The sequence below is a fragment of the Moschus berezovskii genome, chromosome 4 (genome assembly GCF_049115385.1).
Source record: "Moschus berezovskii isolate FMDL1 chromosome 4, NW_MosBer_1.0, whole genome shotgun sequence".
Taxonomy (NCBI): Eukaryota; Metazoa; Chordata; class Mammalia; order Artiodactyla; family Moschidae; genus Moschus; species Moschus berezovskii.
The window spans coordinates 10017157-10041962 of record NC_142463.1 but is presented as its reverse complement, the minus strand read 5'-3'; the positions used below and the strand labels follow the sequence as shown (position 1 = coordinate 10041962).

General features: G+C 40.6%; 1 protein-coding gene across 11 annotated transcripts in view; it reads left to right on the top strand.

The window, feature by feature from the left end:
• The first annotated feature begins 10166 nt into the window (after positions 1-10166).
• ZMYM6 (zinc finger MYM-type containing 6) overlaps positions 10167-24806 on the top strand; it is a 62006-nt gene continuing 47366 nt past the window's right edge. For 3 of the 11 annotated variants that reach the window (XR_016037159.1, XM_088835128.1, XM_055402006.2), the window contains exons 1-4: positions 10390-10506; positions 11420-11586; positions 23148-23247; positions 24054-24303. Coding sequence is in view for 10 of the 11 variants with exons in the window: in XM_088835128.1 (XP_088691254.1) it covers positions 11494-11586; positions 23148-23247; positions 24054-24303 (443 nt within the window). In the remaining variant the exon portion in view is untranslated. The other 8 variants (XM_055402007.2, XM_055402010.2, XM_055402008.2 and 5 more) reach the window with 8 other exon arrangements.

The window sequence follows — 24806 nt, the reverse complement described above, 5'->3', positions numbered from 1 at the left end:
CTTCTGTCCATGGGATTCTCCAGGCAGGAGTACTGGAGTGGGTTGCCATTCCCTTCTCCAGGGCATCTTCCTGACCCAGGCACTGAAACTGGGTTTCCTGCATTGCAGGCAGATTCTTCACTGTTTGAGCCACCAGTTCCTTTTAGTTTTTATTTATCCTATTTGATATGAATTCATTAAGTTTTTACTGAAAACGTAATAATGTATTTGGTTATGAGATGCTGCCAAATTAAAAAAAATTGCAAAATAAAAATTCTATAGGATATATTGTACAATACAGGGAATATAGTCAATATTTTATTATAACTATGAAAGGAATATAAGACTTTTAGCTTCCACTGCAGGGAGTGCAGGTTCTGATCCCTGGTTGGGGGAACTAAGTTTCCACATGATGCTGGGTGCAGCCGAAAAAAAGGAAAACTTTGAGTCGCTATGTTGTACACCTGAAACTTACATAAGACTGTACCTCAAAAAATGTCACCCAGGTTTCAGAGGGACTTCCTGGTGTAAAAATGAAAAAAAGGAGTAATTTATAATAAATAGCAAATATGTACATTTCAATGCTATTGATTACATTTCAGCTTTAATGGAGTAGAAGTATGTTTTGAAAAAAGTTGTAACTGATAGGCAACTCTCCAGTTCATAAGCATAGTGCAGGAGGTGTAAGTGGGGAAAAATTCTAAACAAAATAATTCCAGGCATGAAGAAAATATTTACTTACAAAAGAAAAAGATTAGACTAGCATTGAACTTCTCATCTGTATTACTAAGACAGAAACTAAAATCCAAGAGTGTTAGACACAGTCAAGGCATGATTCATCAGGACTAACTGATGACATTTGGAAATACTGTACAGGGTATGGTGGAGATAGCATGCCTTCTAATAAAACTCAGTCCCCTTTTCTTTGGGATTATCACTGTGGTGTGGAACATGACACTATTCCTTCCCTCCACCCTCAGTGCAGCTTTACATGGCCATGTGGACAAAGCTGTCTCTAACAGAGTGTACTCAGACGTTACGTGCCATTTCTGAGCCCAGCCCAGACCCATATGCGCCTACTCCATACTCTTAGGAAGATGTGCCTATACCCAGATTCAATGATGGAGAAACAATTTGGGAGAATGTTCTTTCTATAAATGATTGTGTGGAATCACTACTGCTAATGACCTGGAACACATGCATTAAACTGCGCCATGAGAGAAGGATAAACTTCAGTTTTATTTGACCAATTACATTTTAGAGTTTCTTTGTTATAGAAACTTAGTCTTTAACACATCGAGTCAAAAAACTTATCATCGGGCTTCCCTGGTGGCTCAGAGGTAAAGAATCCATTTGTCAGTGCAGGGGACACGGGCTCCATCCCTGATGTGAAAAGATCCCACATGCCACAGAGCAACCAAGCCTGTGTGCCACAACTATGGAGCCTGTGCTCTAGAGCCGGAGAGCCCCAACTACTGAGCCCTGCAACTACTGAAACCCGCACGCCATGCCCTGCAACAAGAGAAGCCTCTGCAAGGGGAAGCCTGCACACTACTACAACTAGAGAGTAGCCCCTGCTGGCCACAACTAGAGAAATGTCTGCGCAGCAAAGAAGACCCAGCACAGCCAAAAATAAATAAAATATACAAAATGCTTAAAATAAAAAAATTATCATCTTAACTTTGAGGAAGGTAACTCAAGATACCTTCTCACTTCGAGGGGTACTTTTCATTCCCTCCACCCTCCAACAGCCTCCCACATAAATCAAGCCTATGAAGACGAAACCCCTCTGGTGTGGTTCATTCAGCGCAGCCGCTCATATGCAACTTTTTCAGCCCAGAGACCTATGAACTACAACGACCAGCTGTCTATTTCCCCTATTTCTGGCCCTACACACTCAATACATCATATGTGACAGAGACACAACGACTCCAGCAACACCCTGTGCAAAAAGAAGAACAGAAAGCACGTAACAGTCATTGATTTGTAATAATTCACAACCTGAGCACCTGTTGTTAGATTCTCCTACTCTAAGGACAGGAAATATTCTTTGATTATTCTGTTTTCTGGGAATGGCTTCATGTTCCATTTTTCAGATGTGTTTGCTCCTCCTCTCTGGGTTTGTGGCTTTGCCTCCTGAGAAAATTTAGTTTTTCATAAGAAATGGTCCATTTTGGCAGGTTAGTAGACTTTTCAACTTCTCTATCCATTGAAAGTTGGAGCCCAGAGATCTTTTTCATTTCAAATTGTCATTATCTTTACAGTCTAATATTTGTTTACTTATTTGGCTGTGCTAGGTCTTAACTGAGGCACGAGGGATCTTCCATCTCCGCTGTGCACATAGAATCTTTTAGCTGTGGTATGTGGGATCTAGTTCCTTGACCAGAGATTGAACTCAGGCTCACTGGGACACTGAGTCTTAGCCACTGGACCACCAGGGAAGTCTCTATGAGTGTTTTATGAGGTTTTACTGGATTCATTCCATGCACCCCCAAAGCACATCCATACTTCTTTATTTTTTTTTGGGGGGGGGGTCATATTATTTATTAGAAATCCAGGGCATGTTTGGCAATTACTTGAATCAGCCAAAATAGAGTACGTTCAGGTTGCTGGATCTTAGATTTCACCATTGTTCACCATAAAATGTAACACAACCTGCAGAATTTTTCTGAAGATAGAGGTCAAAAGTAGAAATGCGCATCTTCATGGGTGGGTCCGCCACCAGTCTTCTTCTTCATATTTGTCTAATGACTTCAGGTAATGAGAGGTTCCCATGTGCTGTAACTAACACAGTTCTAGGACTTGATTTAAAACAAAATAAGCGCTTCTTGCTGGGAGGGATTGGGGGCCGGAGGAGAAGGGGACAACAGAGAATGAGATGGCTGAATGGCATCACCGACTCGATGGACATGAGTTTGAGTGAACTCTGGGGGTTGGTGATGGACAGGGAGGCCTGGTGTGCTGTGATTCATGGGGTCGCAAAGAGTCGGACACGACTGAGCGACTGAACTGAGATGAACTGAAAGTGCTTCTCACTATAAAACAGTCACCTGCAATGTGTCAAGTGAAGATTCTGTAATTTAATGACTTTGCTTATCAAAAGCAGCGATGCATTTCTCTAAAGATTTTTAGTGGGCGATCCTGAAAATACACAGATACACATATACAGACACAGACACTCCTGGCTTCTATGTGGATATTAGACACAATTCTATTTTATTGCAATATGAATGGTTCAAATTTAATATATATAAAAAACAAGAATTACAGAGGCTTCAAACCTATTTTTTTTAGAACAAGTTCAAATTAGTAATGACGGTATCATGATGCTCAGGCACATTTTACAATTTTTCTGCCCAACACAGGAGACTGAGACTTTGTCTCTGGCAATGTTAAAACCTCCCTTGACTTTGAATTAATTGTGTGAATGCTGTGTTTTTCCTTCTGAAATCCATGGTTTATGTGAAGTTTATGCAAACATGAAAGAAAAGCTCAAAGAGGGAAAAGAAAAAAACAACATTGATTCCTATTTGGATCAGTGAATGAGGTTAGGACTTTTCTCTAAGATGTTCTCAAATAATCTCTATTTTAACCACATCCAGGACCTGTTCCCTTCCCTGAACCTTGTTTTTAGAAAGAATTAAAAATGTATATTCGACTTCTATTTCCAATATGAAACTGGAAACAAATTAATTTTCGGTGGGGTAGAATGCTAAGAAAAGCTTAAATCAATTTGCACCTTTTTATTTACATCCCTCCTTCCTTAGAAATGTAACTGCTGTTTTTATGAACTTTGTTTTATGGGTCTAATATTTAAGGACAGGTCTATCTTTTATGTCACAGTAAAAAGATGAATGCACCTACACACTCCCCCACCATGCATCTCCGGCCAGGCTGAGCCCAGTTTCTTCCACCATACTTAGGAACCTGCCCTCTTTTGAAGCTCAGGCTTGCTCATCCCTGGACTGAAGGCATGACCTTATCACCTGGAACCTGCAGCTCCTCTGGCCTCGGCTGTTGCCATTGGCCCAGAGCCAGGGTGTCCATGAGGCCCCAGGCTTGAGTTCACTGAGCCTCTCATCCCCACCCCACACCCGTACTTCTTTCTGAGGCAGAACATTCATAAATCTGGCCTGTGACAGTTGCTTTGACCACACTTTGGGTGTGTTAGATTGCCGTGAGACAATATCCTTACACTTCTTAGAAGCTCTTTTGTCAAATGTTTGAGAGGGTCAATGAGATCATATTTAACCCCTTGTGAGTTCTTACAGCTGCGTTCTTGAATAGATCTTGATCTTGAGGCCACATTCTACCTGTGATGTCCTTATTCAATCTTTCTTCTGAGGCTGTTTCTTTTTTTAAAAAAAATATTTATTTATTATTTATTTTTGGCTGTGCTGGGTCTTCATTGCTGTGCAGGCTTTTCTCTAGTTATAGACAGTAGGGGCTACTCTCTAGTTGCAGTGAGTGGGCTTCTCAGTGAGGGGCTTCTCTTCTTGTGGAGCATGGGCTCTAAGATATGTGGACTTCAGTAGTGTGGCTCCTGAGCTCTAGAGCACAAGCTCAATAGTTGTGGCACATGGGCTTAGTTGCTTCAAGTCATGTGGGATTTTCCCAGATCAGGGATTGAACCCATGTCCCCTGCACTGGCAGGTGGATTCATTACCACTGAGCCACCAGGGAAGCCCCACAATTTCTTATTTTGATGATATCTTACTAGCTGGAGAGACTGTCCTGAATCCTTTATATATTGTTCAATTTCTGCTTGAAAACAAAATGGCTCTTTCTTTAGCTTATTTTTCTTTTACAATACCTTATTAAAGACGGTTGAAATGAATTAATAGGCACCTTTAATATTCTTTCTGGAAATCTCCTAATCTTACAGATCCATATGTTCACTAAGCACATTTTCTATCTTCTATGTTAGTACAAGTGGCAGTGCTGCCAAAAATTTTGCCACTACATAATATAGGCTAATCTTTTTCTAGCCTCTAGATTTTAGTTTTGGCAGTACTCCATTTTTAGATATTAACTTTGAAACAGCTATCTATTGCTAGATAGCAAAGCTCCCCAGAACTTATTTACTTAAAACAAGAATCATTTGCTGATTTGTGATTCTACAATTTTTGGCTTAGTTGGGCAGTTCTTCTGTCTGGGCTCACCTGTGAGGCTGAGCAGTCATCTAGTAAGGTGGAGGATCCAAGATGGTTCCACACACAAGTACGGTGCTTTGGTGCCGACTCTCAGGCCACTCTCTACATGATTTTTTTTTTTATCATTCAGTAGTTTAACTTATCTAACCTTGATATATTGTGGGAATGTTCCGAGAAAGTAAAACAGAAGCTGAAAGGACCATAAGGCTTACACTTGGAAATTCCCATAGTATCAGTTCTGTAATATTCTATCAATTCAGTATAATTCACAAGGCCCAACTCAGAAACAAGGGGTAGGGAGACAGATCTTTTTCCTGATGGGAAGAGTTGCAAAGAATTTATCATATTTAATCTCCCACAAGTTACTGCAAAAATTCTAAAGCAAATATAGTACATAATGATTTTATGTTGAAAGCAACACAGCAGGAAGAAGATATACATGCCCCATGTCACTATTTCTATTTAACACATTACTAGAAGTTTTAGCTGGTGAAATAAGGCAATAAATTAAATAAATAAATATCATATGCTTGAAAAGGAAGAGATAACTTTTCACTATTCTCTACATAGTTGGAATTTAAAAAGTTTAAATATATAGATAAACAATTAGAAAAAATAAATAAATTTAGCAATGGTGCTGGCATCAAGACCAACATACAAAAGTCAATTGTAGAGATGTCTCTCCCTCTCTTTATAAATATGCATATATATATATATATACATATACTGGAAATAAACTATTAGAAAATGAAATTTTACCATTTAAAATAAAATATCAAAGACCTAGAAAAAAATATTTTTTTTTAGAAATATAGTACTTTTTAATTTTGACCATTTTTAAAGTCTTTATTGAATTTGTTACAATATTGCTTTTGTTTTATGCTTTGTTGTTTTCGCCATGATACATGTGGGATCCTAGCTCCCCAACCAGGGATTGAACCTGCACTCCTTGCATTGGAAGGTGAAGTCTTAACCACTGGACCACCAGGGAAGTCCTGAAAAAAATCTTAAAAAGATATGAGTTTGCTACACTTAAAAAGTATAAAGCATTATTAATTGAAATATACACATTTAAACAAATGGAGAGATATACCATTTTCATGGACTGGAAGATTCAACCCTATATATTGCTATCTTAGTCTCCTGGGCCTCCTGTTATAAAGAGCTCCAATAAAAATGTATTGTCTCACAGTTCTGGAAGCTTAATATCCAAAATCAAGGTATCAGTGGAGCCATTCTCACTCTGAAATCTGTATGGGAGAATCTTTCCTTGCCTCTAACAGCTTCTGGTATTGATGGCCAATCCTTGACTTTCCTTAGCTTGTAGCTACAGCACTTTAATCTCTGCCTCAGTTATCACCTGGTGTTCTTCCCTCATGTGTCTGTCTCTACATCTGCTTTTCACATAAGGACAATAGTTATATTGGATTAAGGGCCAACTCTACTCCAATATGACCCCATCTTAAATAATTATATCTGCAACAACCCTATTTCCAAATAAGGTCACATCTGAGGGTTAGGGCTTCAATATATCTTTTTTGGGGACACAATCCAACACAGTAAATAACAAATGCCAATTCTCCAAAACAGGCCTACAGCTTTAGTATAATCCTAAACAAAATCCTAACTGATTTTAAAATGCATATAGATATGCAAAGGATCGAGAAGAGTCAAGACAGTCTTGAAGAATATAATGGGATGCAAAGGACCAAGAAGAGCCAAAACATTCTTGAAAACATAATGGGATGAAGGACTTTTTCTGCTAGATAGCAACATTCAGTGGATCTTCCCAGGAGGTTCAAGTGGTAAAGAATCCGCCTGCCAATGTAGGAGATGCAAGAGAGTTGGGATCGATCCCTGGGTTGGGACGATGCCCTGGAGTAGGAACTAGCAACCTAGTTCAGTATTCTTGCCTGGAAAATTCCATGGACAGAGGAGCCTGGTGAGCTATAGTCCATGGGGCTGCAAAGAGTTGGACATAACTGAGCACACACATCAAGACTTGTTATACAGTTATTACAGAAATTAAGACAGAGTCATATTTCTACAAAAAAAGACAAAAAGAATAGATTACATAGTCTTCAAATAAGCTAACACATTTATAGACAACTTATATATGTAAAGGTAATGATAAAGAACAGTGGGGGAAAGGACAGACCTTTAAAAAATAGCACTTAATCAGTTAAATATTCATATCAAAAAAATGAAACCTGCCTTATCTTACACCCATACACAAGACTCAACTGAAGATGGATTGTAGATCTAATGAGAAAGGCAAAATGATAATGATAATTCTATAAATTAACCAGAACCTTTGGTAGGAAATTTTTTTTTGACAGGACACAAGAAACACTTAAACATAAATGTCTTTTATATACATCAAAGTGAAGCGAAAGTCGCTCAGTCTTGTCTGACTCTTTGTGACCCCATGGACTATACAGTCCATGGAATCCTACAGGCCAGAATACTGGAGTGGGTAGCCTTTCCCTTCTCCAGGGGATCTTCCCAACCCAGGGATTGAACCCAATTCTCCCACATTGCAGGAGGATTCTTTACCAGCTGAGCCACAAGGGAAGCCCATGTTCACTGAAGGACACCAATAATAAAGTGCAAAGGCTGGCAACAGAGTGGGAGAAGATAGTTGCGATACATATATTCAACAAGGAACTCATATCCATAAGAAAATAGCAGACAATCCAATACAAAAATGAGTAAGACACTTGAACAGGCACTTCATAAAAGAGGCTATCCAGATATCAAAAAACAGGAAAATGGGTTCAGTCTCTTTAGAAACCTGAGAAATCCAAATTAAAATCACAATAAGATACCACTATACCCCCACCAGAATGTTTAAAATGTAAAAGGTGTACAGTGGGGACAGGGAAGTCTGTCATGCTGCAGTCCATGGGGTTGCAAAGAGTCAGAGATGACTCGGCGACTGAACAACAACAGTAACAATGGTAATTATCTTCAGGGATGTGGGGCAATGGGAATTCTTACAAATGGCTGGTGGGAGTACAAATCGAAACAACCATTTTCTAAAGTTGTTTGAGGACCTCCCAATGCAGGGTGCCCAGGTTCAATGGAAAGTAGATCTTGTATGTCACAGCTTAAGATGCTTCATGCCCCATTTAGAAGATCTCACACATCTCAAGGAAGATCCCATGTGGTACAACTAATACGTGTGTCCAACTCTTTGTGACCCCACGTACTGTAGCCCACCAAGACCTAGGGCAACCAAATAAATAAATTAAATCAAAATAAATTGGAAACTATTTCTTAACTTTCATATAAACAAAACAAGCAATTTCACTGCTACATATAAACCTAGCATATGTGTCACAAGAGGCAAGAACATTCACAGCAGTATTATTTCTAATAGCCAAAAACTGGAAATAACTCAAATGTCCATCAGTAGTAGATAAATTGTATCACATTCATAAAATGGAATATTATACAGCAATCAAAATGAATAAATGACAGCCTCAAAAATCATAGCTGTATCTCCAAAACAATGTTGAATGCAAAAGTACCAAATCTTGACTTTGAACAAGTTAATTAATCTCTTCATTTACAGCTCCCAGAGAAACATTTGTACCATTGGAGTTGTGGTTAGGAATAAGTGGAAAGATTCATACCAAGTGTTTACCAAACACTTGGCTTAATAAATATTCAGTTCAGTCAGTCAGTTCAGTCACTCAGTCGTGTCCAACTCTTTGTGACCCCATGAATCACAGCATGCCAGGCCTCCCTGTCCATCACCAACTCCCGGAGTTCACACAAACTCATGTCCATCGAGTCGGTGATGCCATCCAGCCATCTCATTATCTGTCATCCCCTTCTCCTCCTGCCCCCAATCCCTCCCAGCATCAGAGTCTTTTCCAGTGAGTCAACTTGTCGCATGAGGTGGCCAAAGTATTGCAGTTTCAGCTTTAGCACCAGTCCTTCCAATGAACACCCAGGAGTGATCTCCTTTAGAATGGACTGGCTGGATCTCCTTGCAGTCCAAGGGACTCTCAAGAGTCTTCTCCAACACCACACTTCAAAAGCATCAATTCTTTGGCGATCAGTTTTCTTCACAGTCCAACTCTCACATCCATACATGACCACTGGAAAAACCATAGCCTTGACTAGACGGACCTTTGTTGGCAAAGTCATGTCTCTGCTTTTTAATATGCTATCTAGGTTGGTTATACCTTTCCTTCCAAGGAGTAAGCGCCTTTTAATTTCATGGCTGCAATCAGCATCTGCAGTGATTTTGGAGCCCAATAAAATAAACTCTGACACTGTTTCCACTGTTTCCTCATCTATTTCCCATGAAGTAATGGGACCAGATGCCATGATCTTTGTTTTCTGAATGTTGAGCTTCAAGCCAACTTTTTCACTCTCCTCTTTCACTTTCATCAAGAGGCTTTTTAGTTCCTCTTCACTTTCTGCCATAAGGGTGGTGTCATCATATATCTGAGGTTATTGATATTTCTCCCGGCAATCTTGATTCCAGCTGTGCTTCTTCCAGCCCAGCGTTCGTCATGATGTACTCTGCACATAAGTTAAATAAGCAGGGTGACAATATACAGCCTTGATGTACTCCTTTTCCTATTTGGAACCAGTCTGTTGTTCCATGTCCAGTTCTAACTGTTGCTTCCTGACCTGCCTTTCTCAAGAGGCAGGTCAGGTGGTCTGGTATTCCCATCTCTTTCAGAATTTTCCAGTTTGTTGTGATCCACACAGTCAAAGGCTTTGGCATAGTCAATAAAGCAGAAATAGATATTTTTCTGGAACTCTCTACTTATTCAGTTTTTCCTAGTAGGTCACCTTTCCGGAAATAAGAGTGGCGCAAAGCACTTAACAGTATCATCTTAGGCCCCAGAGGTTCTTCCCCCAAATCCCATCCTCTAGCTTCTCACTATTGGATCTCTGTCTCTTTAAGAAGTCAACCATAAATGAGGAGAGAGAATGCTGGGAAATCGGCTCAGCTCAGATGTGAAGCATGATGGGAAAGTGCGAGGGGGGCGGGGCGGCAACCAGGGCTGCGCACGCGCAGTTGTATGGTTGTTGCGTTGCGATGGATCGTGCAGAATTACAGTAAGAGAAAGTAATCATTGTCCCGGCGTGGGGCCCCCAGGTTCTGTCTCCGCTTCCCGGAGCGACGAGGGCTTCCCAGGAGCTACGAGGGCAGCAGAAGGTGAGCGCGGTTGATTGCAGCGGGAGGGGCCGTATGGGGCGGGGCGGTGGCTGCGCCACGTGATGAGGCGGGCGCAGGGCGGAAGCAGCGCAGTGTTGCTGGGTGGCTGAAACGTTGGGGTTTCGCCGCAGAGATGGGCTGACAGGCATATGCGGGTCGCGTTCCCTCCATCAGATGCAGCTTTGCCGTGTTTGTACCCAGTGACAGGCGTGGGAATTACTGGTGGGACGAGATTTGGGGAGCGAATAAGACATGAGCGCTCATAGATTGTTATAACTGTGGCAAGTGGGCATATAAGTTCTCACCTCTCGCACTGCCTTTTAAGCCTGGCGTTGACCATTTCCATGCCTGGCTTGACTGTTTGGATCAAGACAACTTTGCAGAGTTTTCGTTTGCTTCAGGTGTACTACGTCCTGTTTAGTATGTTGACTCCTGGGGGAACGGAAGTCTGCTCAATGACTAATCTTGTTTCCAGAAGACGATTGGGCAGTGGAGCTCAGAGGGGCTCCTTCCTGGGCATGGACCCCATGAGACCCTGAAAGGTGCAGGTGGACCATTTTAAGGAAATACCAGTTCTTCTGGTGGCATCTTGAGCTTAGAGCTTGTCGTAAGGCCAGAGATGGGGCCCCCATGGAGACCTCCTGTGAAGGCTGAGTTAGAGATGGGGCTGGGGAGCTTGGTGTGCTCCACTTTCTGGCATATAAGCTAGACGTGTGCTTCAAGTACTAATTCTCATGGTCTCAGAAACTGTATTTCTAGGTCCTTTCTTCCAAGAGCTTGGTAACTTCCTCCCCCATCTTGGTCTTTTAGTCTCAATTCCAGAGTAACTTTCAACGTACAAAAAATGAAGTGTATCTGTCTTTAAAGATATTAGGGAAGTGGAAACTATTGTTCTAAGACTTTTTTTTTTAATGTGAAGGCAACTACTGAAGGAACAGAAGGCAGGAAGGAGTATAGTCATGGCCTCAGAAGAGTTGTTTTTTCAAATGCTTAGCCCTAAAACCTTTAGCTCAACACAGAGCTTTTGATACAGATAAACATGAAGGAGAAAAAAAAAAAACAAGAATAAGCTTGAGTACCAATCCTTTGTGTTGTGTTTTAGGAATCCAGCTATCTACCACCAAGAAGAAATATAGTAATTTTAGACTGAGGAATCCCTTTACATAAAAAATTAGGATGAAAGAACCTTTGGATGGTGAATGTGGCAAAGCACTGGCACCACAGCAAGCCCTTCTGGACAAAATTAAAGAAGAACCTGACAATGCTCAAGTAAGCATTTCAGCTTTAATTAAAAAAATTTTTTTTAAAATTTATTTTCTTCTATCTGTTGAATTAAAATTTTTAGTTGAGTTTCTGACTTATAACCCAAATTGATTTTTTTCCGCCATTAGATGGGTAAATTACCTCTTATGTTCCTTGAATGAAAAAAGATCTTGATAACTCTTTCTTTTTGTGAGAGGAAAGTAATGTGTATTACCCTTTTCCCATTATTTGGTACCTTTACAAAGAATTCTCATGTATCTGATAGTAGTTTTCCTTTATTCTGTAAGTATTTGTGGTCTACTCTATGCCAGGCTTTGGAAATCCAGCAGTGAGCAAGGTCAGTTTAATCTCTTCCCTCAGAGAGCTTGCAGGTTAGTAGAGGAAATGGACAATTACACATCACATTGTATAAATATATAGAATTACAAACTATGACAAATACTGTGGAAAAAAAAGGCCTAAAATTGGAGATCTGGCCTAGTTTTGATTGGCGGGTATAGGCTGGAGGAAGATTTGTAAGCTGAATTTTGCAGAATGAATTGACTAGGCAAAGTCATGAAGGATAGTGTTCCAGGCAGAGTGATCTGCACATAGGAAAGCTCTGATTTGGAAAGATGCATGGTTCTTTTGAAGAACTGCAAGACCAGTGGGCCTGGAACATAAAAACTGAAAATGGTGATGACGATGATAATGGTGATCATAATGACAATACTAACAGTGGTACTTGATACAGCAATATGTAGAGTATATCAGTAACATGACATTATAAATACTAACTTGTTGAAACTTACATGTGCTTAGACTGTGATGAGCACCGCTCTTGCAGCCTTATCATTATCCCCATTTTTGGAGATGAGGAAACCAAAGTACACAGAGCTCAAGCAGTTTACCACAGATCATAACTCCTAAATGGCAAAAGCTGAATTCAAATCCAGGTATCAGACTTAAGAGCCTGTGCCATCCTGCTTCTAGGATGAGGCGCTGTAAGTAATTTGAGGCCAGATTATGCAGGACTTTGTTACAAATGTTGGTCTTTTCATGAGAACTCTGTGAAGCCATTGTAGGGTATTACTTGGTAGAATAAGATAAACATGTTTGGAAAGATCGTATGGCTACCCTTTAGGGTATCCGACGGAGGAGCCTGGTAGGCTGCAGTCCATGGGGTTGCTAAGAGTCGGGCATGACTGAGCGACTTCAGTTTCACTTTTCACTTTCATGCATTGGAGAAGGCAATGGCAACCCACTCCAATGCTCTTGCCTGGACAATCCCAGGGACAGGGGAGCCTGGTGGGCTGCTGTCTATGGGGTCGCACAGAGTCGGACATGACTAAAGCGACTTAGCAGCAGCAACAGAGGCAGCAGGTACCCTTTAGAAATCTGTGGAGATCAGTGTGGAGAGACCAGCTAGTTGTTTTGGCAAAAAGTGATTTTTTTTTCCATCTTGGACAATTCCTTTGCCGTATACTCCAGTTACTGGCTCTATTGCAGAAGCAAACCAATAATACTGAAAATATAAATAATAATGATAGTATTTTATTTCTTGTATTATCTCAAAGGCAGTATCATTCCAGGACAGGGTTGTCAAATCATTTGTCTTTTCATCAACTCCAAGGCTTTCTAAAGGGCTGTGCTGTGAAGGGTTCTGAGGGAGTGTCTGCAGGATGTGGGGTGGGGGATGGTGGTATCTGTGACACTTACTTTCCCTCCAGATAGTAATTCTTCTTCCTTTGCCAAAAGTAACCATTTGTTTGCCAAGTTTTGTGGATTCTTCCTTTTAAGAGTTTTTCACTCTTCCTTTTCCTCTCTGTTTCATTATTTCTCATCTGGACTTTTATAACATTGAGCTTCCTATTAAACATCATCTCTTCAGTCACATTCATGAAAATCCTGTATAGTGATGCCATGGTACTCTCTCTCTCTTTTTTTTGAGTAACAAGAGCCAAGTTTTTAATTAAATCATTTCTTCTATTAATATTAGAAGTACCCCTCAATAACATCCTTTGCTTGAGACTCTTTGCTATAGTCCATAACCACCACACAACTGCAACTATCTGTTTTACAGGGTTTTTTCCCCCTCTTGTCAGTTTTACAGAGGCCTGCCCATTCTTCTAGGAGAAGGCAATGGCAAGCCACTCCAGTGCTATTGCCTAGAAAATCCCATGGATGGAGGAGCCTGGTATGCTGCAGTCCATGGGGTCACTAAGGGTCGGACATGACTGAGCGACTTCACTTTCACTTTTCACTTTCACACATTGGAGAAGGAAATGGCAACCCACTCCAGTGTTCTTGCCTGGAGAATCCCAGGGAAGGGGGAGCCCAGTGGGCTTCTGTCTGTGGGGTCACACAGAGTCGGACACGACTGAAGTGACTTAGCAGCAGCAGCAGCCCATTCTTCTGGGTTTTTTGTTATCATTGTCCTTAATTAGGTTGATTTGTCATTCATCACAAGGGACTTCACCAACTTGAGATAAGCTCATCAGAGTTAGATGCAAACACAAAAAGATGGGCTTGGCACGTGTCTAAGGCTTTGGTAGCTTTGAAATCCCCCATGCTAGGCCATCCTGGGTACGGGTGGTCTTTAGCACCTCTTGTAAAGCAGCATTAATGTCCATTATACCTCCAGCAGAAATGCCTTCCTCCACCAAGGTGCGGTGGGTTCTAGCCATGGTGCCATGGCAGTGGGTGGAGCCGAATCTTGAATGTACCTAAACCTCTGCCTCCCATGTGACTCCACAGTGACAGGGAAAGAGCTCTATGCTACTCTTTACAAATTTGATGACATTTCTCTCTTTAAAGACCTGTCTCCTCATGTGGGATAAAACATGAACTTTTTCGTGTTAGATCCAAACTATCCATATTTAGACCTTTGTTTCCCTCTTCACTATCGTCACTCATCCTTCCCACCTTTTCTAATCTATGATCCTGCAAACTATTTGTGCATTTCACAAAAGGTATATTCTGTTAATTTTTGTTTCCTTGCCTTTGCACATGCCATTTCTTCTGCCTTTGTATCCTAAACTAGGTAGCTTGGCAGAAAGTTTCTCCTCTTTTAAGATACAGTTTAACTGTCTTGCCACTTAGAATTAGCCACTCTCTCTCTCTTTTTTCTTTAAATTGTGTGTAGTGCTTTCACTTTTATTATGGCATCTACAGGCCAGTGAATTTTGTTTTCAGAGTCTGGTCTTATTTGACCTCAGTTGTTTGCACGATGACTGCATATGCTCAATAATTAAAATAAAAGAGCCTGTGTTTCACAAATGAGGAAGCTGAGGATGAAGAAGTAAGTGACTTCATCAAGGTCTCATGGCAAAGCTGGCATACAAAACCAGTTTTTAAAGATTCCAGATCTAATATTTCCTTCATTGTACTTTGCCTGTAGTCTAAAAATTTAAGAAATATTGAACTATGAATTAATTGAGTATTCTTTCTGAATATAAAAATTGTGGTAAAGACAATTGCACCGACAGCTTCCAATGTAAATTTAAGTGGATGGGGATTTATTCAGTTCTCTTTGGTTTATATTAATGCTTGAAGGTGAATGGGCTATAATTTTTCATGATTGAGTGTCGGTTATGATGGAAAAGCCAATTGAACAAATTGTGTGTGCTCCTTTTCATGTTTGTGTACTGGAAATATTTGAATATTGGAAAATAGAACATTAGAATTTGAGAAAGTTGACTATTTTCTGATGTACTAGGGTCTACTCTGGATACTGAAGCTATATGAATTGTCACTCAGTTATTCGGTGAGCTTTTATTCCTACTTATATGACCTATAGCACCCGTTGAACACTGTTGTAAGCAGTTTACACATGACGCTCACAAATCCTGTGAGTTAAGTATGTTATTATTCCCGTTTCACACACAGGAAACAGAGACACAGATAAAACATAGCACAACCTAGTAAATCGAGGAACTAGCATTTGAACCCAAGTGGTCTGGTATAAGAGCCCAAATCCTTAACCAGGATGCTAAGCTGTGTTAGTTATTTTGTTTTCAGAGGAGATGCAGAGATGAAAAGATAGGGCCTCTGCTCTCAAGTGAATTGATAGCGTGAGGGGGAGTAAAGGTATGGAAATGGAAGGGGTGGTTATTTGTGGGCGACTGTGCCCTGCCAAAAGGTATGCTGACTGTGTCTTACTCATTCTCATTTAAACTCTACAAACATGGAGGGATGTATCCTTACCTCGTTTAAAAAGGAGGGAACTGAAGGAAGGACAGGTTAGGTAACTTACCAAACTCAAAGGAAGCATCAGAGTTAGAAAAGGAACTTAGCTTGGACTGATTTCAAACATATATTCTTTCTGTTGCTTTGTGCTCCCTCTGTACAGATACAGATACAGATTCTGTACAGATACAGAATCAGAATATGATATAATTATCATAATTTTAAATATTGTATAAGGTGCATGGGGAACATAGGGAAAGGATACCTTTATGTCTGTCTAGGGAGAAGAGGAAGGTTTCACAGGGCGGATAGTGCTTGAGTTATAGCAGTTGATTAAAACCTTCAGATAGAGAAGAGAGCATGTGCCAAATCATTGAGGGGTGAGAGAATGTGATATATTCAGTGGTTGGGTATTTCAACAGTAAAGTGGGAGAAAAGAATAAATTTTAGGTAAAATTGATCCGACTTAGAGATAGTATATGAGGTATGAGGGTCAAGGAGGTATGAGGGTCAAGGAAGATCCAGGAAAACTCAGAGGTTTCTGGCTTCAGTAAGTTCAGTTTGTGATGATACTATTTACTGAGGGGCTAAGAACAGGATTTAAGCGGGAGTAATAATTGTAGTTGGAGGTCTGTTGTGTTCAAGGGGCTCATGGGGGCATTCTAGTGATGATTTTGCCCTCGGAGGCACTTGCACATATGAATGTGGTATTTAGAGATTAGAGAGTTATCTGCATGTAGGTATCGTGTTGCCAGTTAAAAAAAGAATGTTCAGTTACATTTGACTATCAAATGAACAATGAATATTTTTTCATGTAAGTATTGGTGGAGCTAGTGCTAAAGAAGTTGCTTGCCAATATAGGTAGACGTAAGAGATGTGGGTTTGATCCCTGGATTGGGAAGATCCCTTGGAGAAGAGCATGGCTACCCACTCTAGTATTCTTGCCTGGAAAATCCCATGGACAAAGGAGCCTGGTGGGCCATAGTCCATAGGGTCGCAAAGTGTCTGACATGACTGAAGTGACTTAGCATGCATGTTGCATGCAGTATTTGGGACTTATACCAAAAAATTATTTGTTGTTTATTTGAAATTTAAATTTAACTGGTTGTTTTATATTTTTATTTGCTATATTTGGTCACCCTATATAGGTGATGTTGAAGTCATGAAAGTGGATGAGATTGTTCAGGGAACAAAAATAGAGAAAAGAGTAGAGCTCAGGATAGAGCGCTAGGAACTGGATTAATTTAATGCTTCAAAATGGCTTCAAGTGGTCTCCCAAGCAGCAGCCTTGTTATTACCTGGGAACCTGTTAGAAATGTATGTTCTTGGTTCATTCCCCGGACCTGCTGAATAAGAAATTCTGAGGCTGAAACCCAAAAATGTGTGTCTTAACAAGATTTTAAGGGTTTCCAATGCCACTGAATTTGGAACCATTGACTTTGTTGTTGCTTAGTTGCTAAGTTGTATCCAACTCTTTTGTGACCCCATGGACTGTAGCCCACCAAACTTCTCTGTCCATGGGATTTCCCAAGCAAGAATACTGGAGTGGGTTGCCATTTCCTTCTCCAGAGGATCTTCCCGACCTAGGGATTGAACCTGTGTCTCCTGCATTGGTAGGCAGATTCTTTACCACTGAACCATCTGGAGAGCCCACCATTTACTTGGGGTGAGTATTAGATTAATGAAGGATACTAAGCAATAGTAATGATGAATTGAAATAACATAATCAGAAGGCAACCAATAGAAATATTGGTGATGTCAGATGTTTTTGAGAGACCAAGAACGATAAAACCTATTGAATTATGCAATTTGAGATAATTGGTTATCTTACTTTCAGTTGAAGCAACAGCTCGATTGCATTGTGTTCAGGAGGGAATCAAAGTGAAGAAGTAGAGAAAGAATGGAATACTTTTTCTCTTACGTTTGACTGTAAAGGGAGAGAGAAGAGAGGGCAGTAGTTCCCTATGGAATAGGTTTCTTTTAAGCTGAAGGGAAGAAACCAACATGGAAATTGTAAATGGAACAAAGGCGGGAATGACTGAGACTCCTTGAGGGTTATCATGTTTGGTGCCCAGCTGAAGTCTTGCTGAACTCTGTAACATAAAGTTGCTGAATAGTTGCTGAGTTGCCAAAAGGAGAGAACAGTGCTAAGAACTGGACTATTTCTGGACTAAGGAAACCATACCTTTCTCTAGTAACAGATGAAGTGAGCTCGATAACCCAATCGAATGTACAGAACAGATTTATCCTCCAATCCAAATTCTTAGTCGACAGCTTGTGTAAGCCTGCTTGAACTTCCTCCTTTTCCTCATAAGACCTCCTGTGCGTTCTCCTCCACTGGGATGCTATTCTGGGTTCCTCCAGAGCCTGTGAACCCTGAACTGCAGTTCTGAGAACCAATGCAGACTACCTTTTTGCCTCGTTACAGTTCGTGCTGCTTTCATTGACAAAGTGGAGAGAGGCTGAGGACACACAAAGGTAGTATGAAGTGCTGTTAGAAGGCGGAGGGAAAGGGACTCTGAAGATAGGCACTGTTTCAACCATGGCCAAGAAGGTTGCCTTTTCCTGTAAGTTGAAGGACAGTTTGCCAATCCGTGTGTAGGCATGGTGGAGGAGGCAATCAGGATGCTGAGGGAATTCTTACTTAACTGCTTCTATTTTCTTGCTGAAATAGAAACATTACTGAGTCAGAACTATATGGGGTTTGGACTTATGAGTGATGGAGGTGTGGAACAGTTACTTTGTGAAGTAAGAGAAACTGACTAGGGAAATGTCGCAGGCATATTAGAATAATATTAAGAGATTGAGTTGGTGATAGACAATCTTTTATTGAGTCTTAAGTGTTCTTTTTGGTTAAGTTGAAGGCAGTCTATATATGTACTTCTCCTTTTTTACAAGTGCCAATAAATAAATATTGTTATTTAAGTATAACGTTTAAGAATGTCCACTTTGAATTGCCAGGTGGTTCAGTGATAAAAGACTCCACCCGCCAGTGCAGGAGATCACGGAGATGTGGGTTCAATCCCTCGGTTGGGAATATCCCCTAGAGGACGAAATGACAACACACTCCAGTATTCTTGCCTGGAAAATTCCATGGACAGAGGAGCCTGGTGGGCTACAGCCTGTGGGGTTGCAAAGAATTGGACACGACTGAGTGACTGAGCACACACACATACTTTGAATTTAATGAATTTGGATTCATTCATTCAACAAATATTTATTCAGTGTTATAATTATGAAAATAATAATAAGAGCTAGCATTTTGTTCCGGAGAAGGCAATGGCAAGCCACTCCAGTGCTATTGCCTAGAAAATCCCATGGATGGAGGAGCCTGGTAGGCTGCAGTCCGTGGGGTCGCTAAGGGTCGGACACGACTGAGCGACTTCACTTTCACTTTTCATTTTCCACTTTCACACATTGGAGAAGGAAATGGCAACCCACTCCAGTGTTCTTGCCTGGAGAATCCCAGGGACAGGGGAGCCTGGTGGGCTTCCGTCTATGGGGTCACACAGAGTCGGACACGACTGAAGTGACTTAGCAGCAGCAGCAGCATTTTGTTCATGAGTCATGTTTAACTTTTGGCTAACTATAAGGCATCATGCTATGTACTTTATTTGTATTAAGTCATATATCCATAAATTTAGTCCAGTGGGTTAGGTAATACTAAGCTTTTGCACTCATCTCACACGCTAGTAAAGTCATGCTCAAAATTCTCCAAGCCAGGCTTCAGGAATATGTGAACCGTGAACTTCCAGGTGTTCAAGCAGGTTTTAGAAAAGGCAGAGGCACCAGAGATCAAATTGCCAACATCCGCTGGATCATGGAGAAAGCAAGAGAGTTCCAGAAAAACATCTGTTTATGCTTCATTGACTATGCCAAAGCCTTTGACTGTGTGGATCACAATAAACTGGAAAATCCTGAAAGAGACGGGAATACCAGATCACCTGCCCTGCCTCTTGAGAAACCTGTATGCAGGTCAGGAAGCAGCAGTTAGAACTGGACATGGAACAACAGACTGGTTCCAAATAGGAAAAGGAGTACATCAAGGCTGTATATTGTCACCCTGCTTATTTAACTTATATGCAGAGTACATCATGAGGAATGCTGGGCTGGAAGAAGCACAAGCTGGAATCAAGATTGCCAGGAGAAATATCAGTAACCTCAGATATGCAGATGACACTACCCTTATGGCAGAAAGTGAAGAGGAACTAAAGAGCCTCTTGATGAAAGTAAAAGAGGAGAGTGAAAAGGTTGGCTTGAAGCTCAACATTCAGAAAACGAATATCATGGCATCTGGTCCCATCACTTCATGGGAAATAGATGGAAAAACAGTGGCAACAGTGTCAGACTTTATTTTATTGGGCTCCAAAATCACTGCAGATGCTGATTGCAGCCATGAAATTAAAAGATGCTTACTCCTTGGAAGGAAAGTTATGACCAACCTTGATAGTATATTAAAAAGCGGAGACATTACTTTGCCAACAAAGGTCCGTCTAGTCAAGGCTATGGTTTTTCCTGTGGTCATGTATGGATGTGCGAGTTGAACTGTGAAGAAAGCTGAGCGCCGAAGAATTAATGCTTTTGAACTGTGGTGTTGGAGAAGACTCTTGAGAGTCCCTTGGACAGCAAGGAGATCCAACCAGTCCATTCTAAAGGAGATCAGTCCTGGGTGTTCATTGGAAGGATTGATGCTAAAGCTGCAACTCCAATACTTTGGCCTCCTCATGTGACGAGTTGACTCACTGGAAAAGACTCTGATGCTGGGAAGGACTGGGGGTGGGAGGAGAAGGGGACGACAGAGAATGAGATGGCTGGATGGCATCACCAACTCGATGGACTTGAGTTTGGGTGAGTTGGTGATGGACAGGGAGGCCTGGTGTGCTGTGATTCATGGGGTCGCAAAGAGTCAGACACGACTGAGCAACTGAACTGAACTGAAGCTTTTTAGATAAGGAAATTGGAACTGAAAAAGATTAAATAACTTGTTCCTAAATACTAGGATTGCTGGTTCTCTGTCATTCCTGTGGTGCACCCTTTCCTTCTCTTCCTTTCTTAGAGCCTGGGGGTTGTGGACAGCGTCTTCTATTCCAGCTGATTGCTTGAGTGGCCTGGCAGGGGGGATGGGCCACGAGCATGTGGAGGGCATTGTGGACTGGAGAGAGATACACAGCATGGCCGAAAATTGAGAGCCTGCTGGGGAGGTCAAGGCTGAGCCTGACCCAGTGGAGTACACCCTGTGGGAGTGGCTTCCCCACTGCCTGCCCTGGAGGCCCAGGGACATTTATGTCCACAAGAAGACTGGCTTTATGATCCAGCTGGCCTGCTGCCAGAAATTGCTAGGCCGAGGGGCTGGGAGTCAGAATGCCTGCACTGAGATCTACATCCACCACTTGGGCCTGCCTGTCAGCTGTGCCATTCACATTGCCCTACAGCTGCAGGCTAGCAGCTTCAGGTCTTTGCACAAGCCCGCCAGTTCCTCCGCCGTGGAGCTTGTGGATGAGCGGGAACCAGGGACGGATACAGGAGAGCCGCTGCTCCAGAGCTGCAACAACTCAGCCATCTGTATCCGTGTCTTCAGGGTCACACTCAAGAAATTGAAATGAGGCTGGCCCACCTTAACCACCCACCCCTCTACAGCTAGACTCAGATGTGGCTCTTCTTGTATTGATTACTGTCATGGACCTTCTACTAGAGCCACGTAGGAAAAAGCCTGTCCCCTTGTAGCCCAGAGACCTGTGAACTGAGAAGGCAAATCGTGTCTTTTGTTGGGCCCAAGCAGTGGGTTTTCCTGAATCTTTGTGTTCTGTAACCATTGTCCTATACAATAAAAAGTTTCAAGTTGTGTTGGTGCCTGGCCACCCCACTGCAAAAGAACCAGGATCAGACTTGCTTCTGTCTGCTGTCAGAGCCCGTAGTCTTCTCTGTTGTGTTGTGTTGACTGTGCTGGGTGTTGAATGTACAGAGTGGAAAAACAGATAGGATCCCTGCCTATAGTGGACATGGTCCTTTCAGTCTAGTGTGGCAGCAAGAGGGATGTTAGACCTTAAGCATTATCACCCAAATAAATATGAAATGATGTATTATGACAAGTGCTGTGAGTGAAAGGAGATGGGAGAGCCTGTACCAGGGAAACTTAACTTCACTTGGGGGCCAGGGTTTGAATTCATTATTGTAATTATGTTATACTGTATTTGTACATTTACGAGGGGGAGAGTGTGGGTTTTGAAACAGACCTAGGTTTGATTCCCGTTTGTGCACTTGGTGTTTTTGTGACCTTGTGCAAGTTGATGAACGTCTATAAGGCTCACTTTTCTCATCCATAGAGAAGGTTCAGTAGGTCTTACGTTATAGGCAGTAGCTTGTTTGGTGCCATGGAAAGTGGTAAATTAATGCAGTGGTTTTTAATCTTTGGCATTTAATATTCCAGAGAAGTGCCAGAGTAACTTTGGGAACTGACATATCAATTATTTTGCTAAGTACAGGGAGATTAAAAATACAGTTACTACTTATTATCACAATTGTTTCAAAAAAGTAAGACTATTTTTAAAAAAGCTTTTTATTTTGAAATATATAAAGCTATTTTAACATCCCTTCCCTCCCCCCAAATGTAGGATAGTTCATATCTCAGAATAAAGGGCAGTCTTTTTTAAGGGAAATTTGTGTATTTAAATTTTTTTCCATGATTATCTATTATTTTAAAGCATTTTGAGGAATATATTAAAGATAAATCTGATTTAGACTGGGATGATTTTGTATATAATGAGCAGATTGCATTGAAACACATATCTTTTCTGCCGTTAACAGATATGACAGTTTGCAAATCTGTTGGATAAAATTACTAATTTGATCCAAACTCTAAATCACTGAGATTTAATTTCATTTATTGCTCTCTTATAAATGTACCCTAAAAAAAAAGTAGTGCTCAGCATTGTAGTAGCTGTGTATAGCAAGATTACATTAAAAATTTTTTTTTAATTGGAGGATAATTGCCTTACAATATTCTGTTGGTTTCTGCCATATAGCAACATGAATCAGCCACAGGTATACGTATGTCCCCTCCCTCTTAAGCTTACATTTGGTAAGTAAATATAAGTATCATAAAAGATTCTCCAGTTACAGAATCCTTTTTGTAAAGATTCAGTTCAGTTCAGTCGCTCAGTCGTGTCCGACTCTTTGTGACCCCATGAATCACAGCACGCCAGGCCTCTCTGTCCATCACCAACTCCCGGAGTTCACTTAAATCAATCTAATTCATAAGTTTTGACTTTTGAGGTATTTGTGAAGGTGACTAGGATTATAAGGTAGAAGAGATAAATATGACAATTATTTTTTTTGTTTGCATTTCTAGTTTACTCAGGTACTAACACTGTATTGTTTCTCTGTCCCTCTTTTTCTTTAAGGAGTATATACATGTTTCAAAGCCAGAAGCTCAGGAAAGTGAACTGAAAATTAGTGCTGTGTTTTCAGTCAGTGACAGCCCTCTTGGTAAGAAGCAGAACTGTAAGTTAGTTACTATCAGTATCTGTTATATTCTGACTAGTAGAATGGATGGAAAGTACCTCCCCATATAAGTCTGTTTTCTTCCTTTAAACAAAGCAGTGCCTTTCAGACCGGCTGGCTGGTCTTGACCATAATTTTAATAAAAGTGGATTATAATTACAGTTGATCCTTGAACACATGGATTTGAATGGGTGCAGGTCAACTTATTTAGGTGATTTTTTTCAATAAATATAGTACCAGTATTTTCATTTTATAGATCTTTAAATTAAGTATGGGGAAATTTTTATGTTCAGTTGGAAATCGCAGTATGTAAAATCAAAAGAATTAGAGTTTGAGTCCTGATTCTATCCAGAGTTTCAGCTGCCTGCCCTTGGATGAGTCATTTGTCTGTTCTTTTGTTTTTGAGGCAGAGATAGCAGGACACGGGTTTTCGACTGCGTGGGGTTGGCACCCCAGCCCCTGAGTTGGTCATGGGTCAACTGTATATCAGAATGTGATGCATATAGTAAGGAAACATATTATTACATAAAACTATTGTTTCAGCTATTTAATTTTGTATGCCTATACACATACATACAAATCTATGTGTGTGTCTCCTGGGTTGTAATGTGAAATGTGGTTCTTTCTGTGTGTCATGGTTAAATAAATTGGAAATCACTTGTTCTGGAGTGGTTCATTGTCTCAATGTTGGATTTCCAGACTGAGGGAATTTGTCCTAAAAAATGGAGAATGTATATATGTTTATGTTGATATGAAAATTGTTTTTTTTCCTGTTTCTGTTTCTTTTTCTTATTTTATTTTTATAGCCCAACAGTTGACCCCAGGCTTTCAGCTTTCTCTTGCATCACCTGGCCCAAATGTATCGCTTCCTTCAGTTCCAGCTGTAGCTCTTCAGGTTTTTTGCTCTGGTTGTAAGAAAATGCTTTATAAGGGGCAAACTGCATTTCATAAGACAGGATCTACTCAGCTCTTTTGCTCCACAAGGTGCATCATTGGACATTCTTCATCTGTCTGCCTACCACCTCCTCCCAAGAAAACCTGTGCAAACTGCTCAAAGTATGAGATTCCTAATTATATCTTTTATTTTTTAATGTATTTAGTTCAAACATACTATTGCTATTTTAAATCTCTTTAGCACATTTCTTTGGAAATATTTTTTGTCTAATTGAGAAATTTGCAAATTCTGAAGTTTTGTAAAGTTAAATAAGTGACTTGATGTAAAAAAGGATTGCCTAAACCAGTTTTCCTATGTCTTTCATTTAAATTTTACTAGAAAGAAATAAACTATTTGTGAGAAATTGCAGGACCACTCATATATTGTATGTCTGTTGTAATTGTAGACAACCATTCAAAATTATTTGTTATCTTGAAAGTTACTGAAGTATAGAATGAAATAATATCACCCTTATAATAGTATATGAAAGTTATTTAATTCTTTAGAAGGTAATTGGCCACAAAAGTAATGCATTTATTCCTGAGAAGTCCTTGTGAGCTTTTGTTGGAGGTTACTGTTGCCTTGTAATAACGCGTAGATGCAGAGAGAGGAAAAAATAGCAACG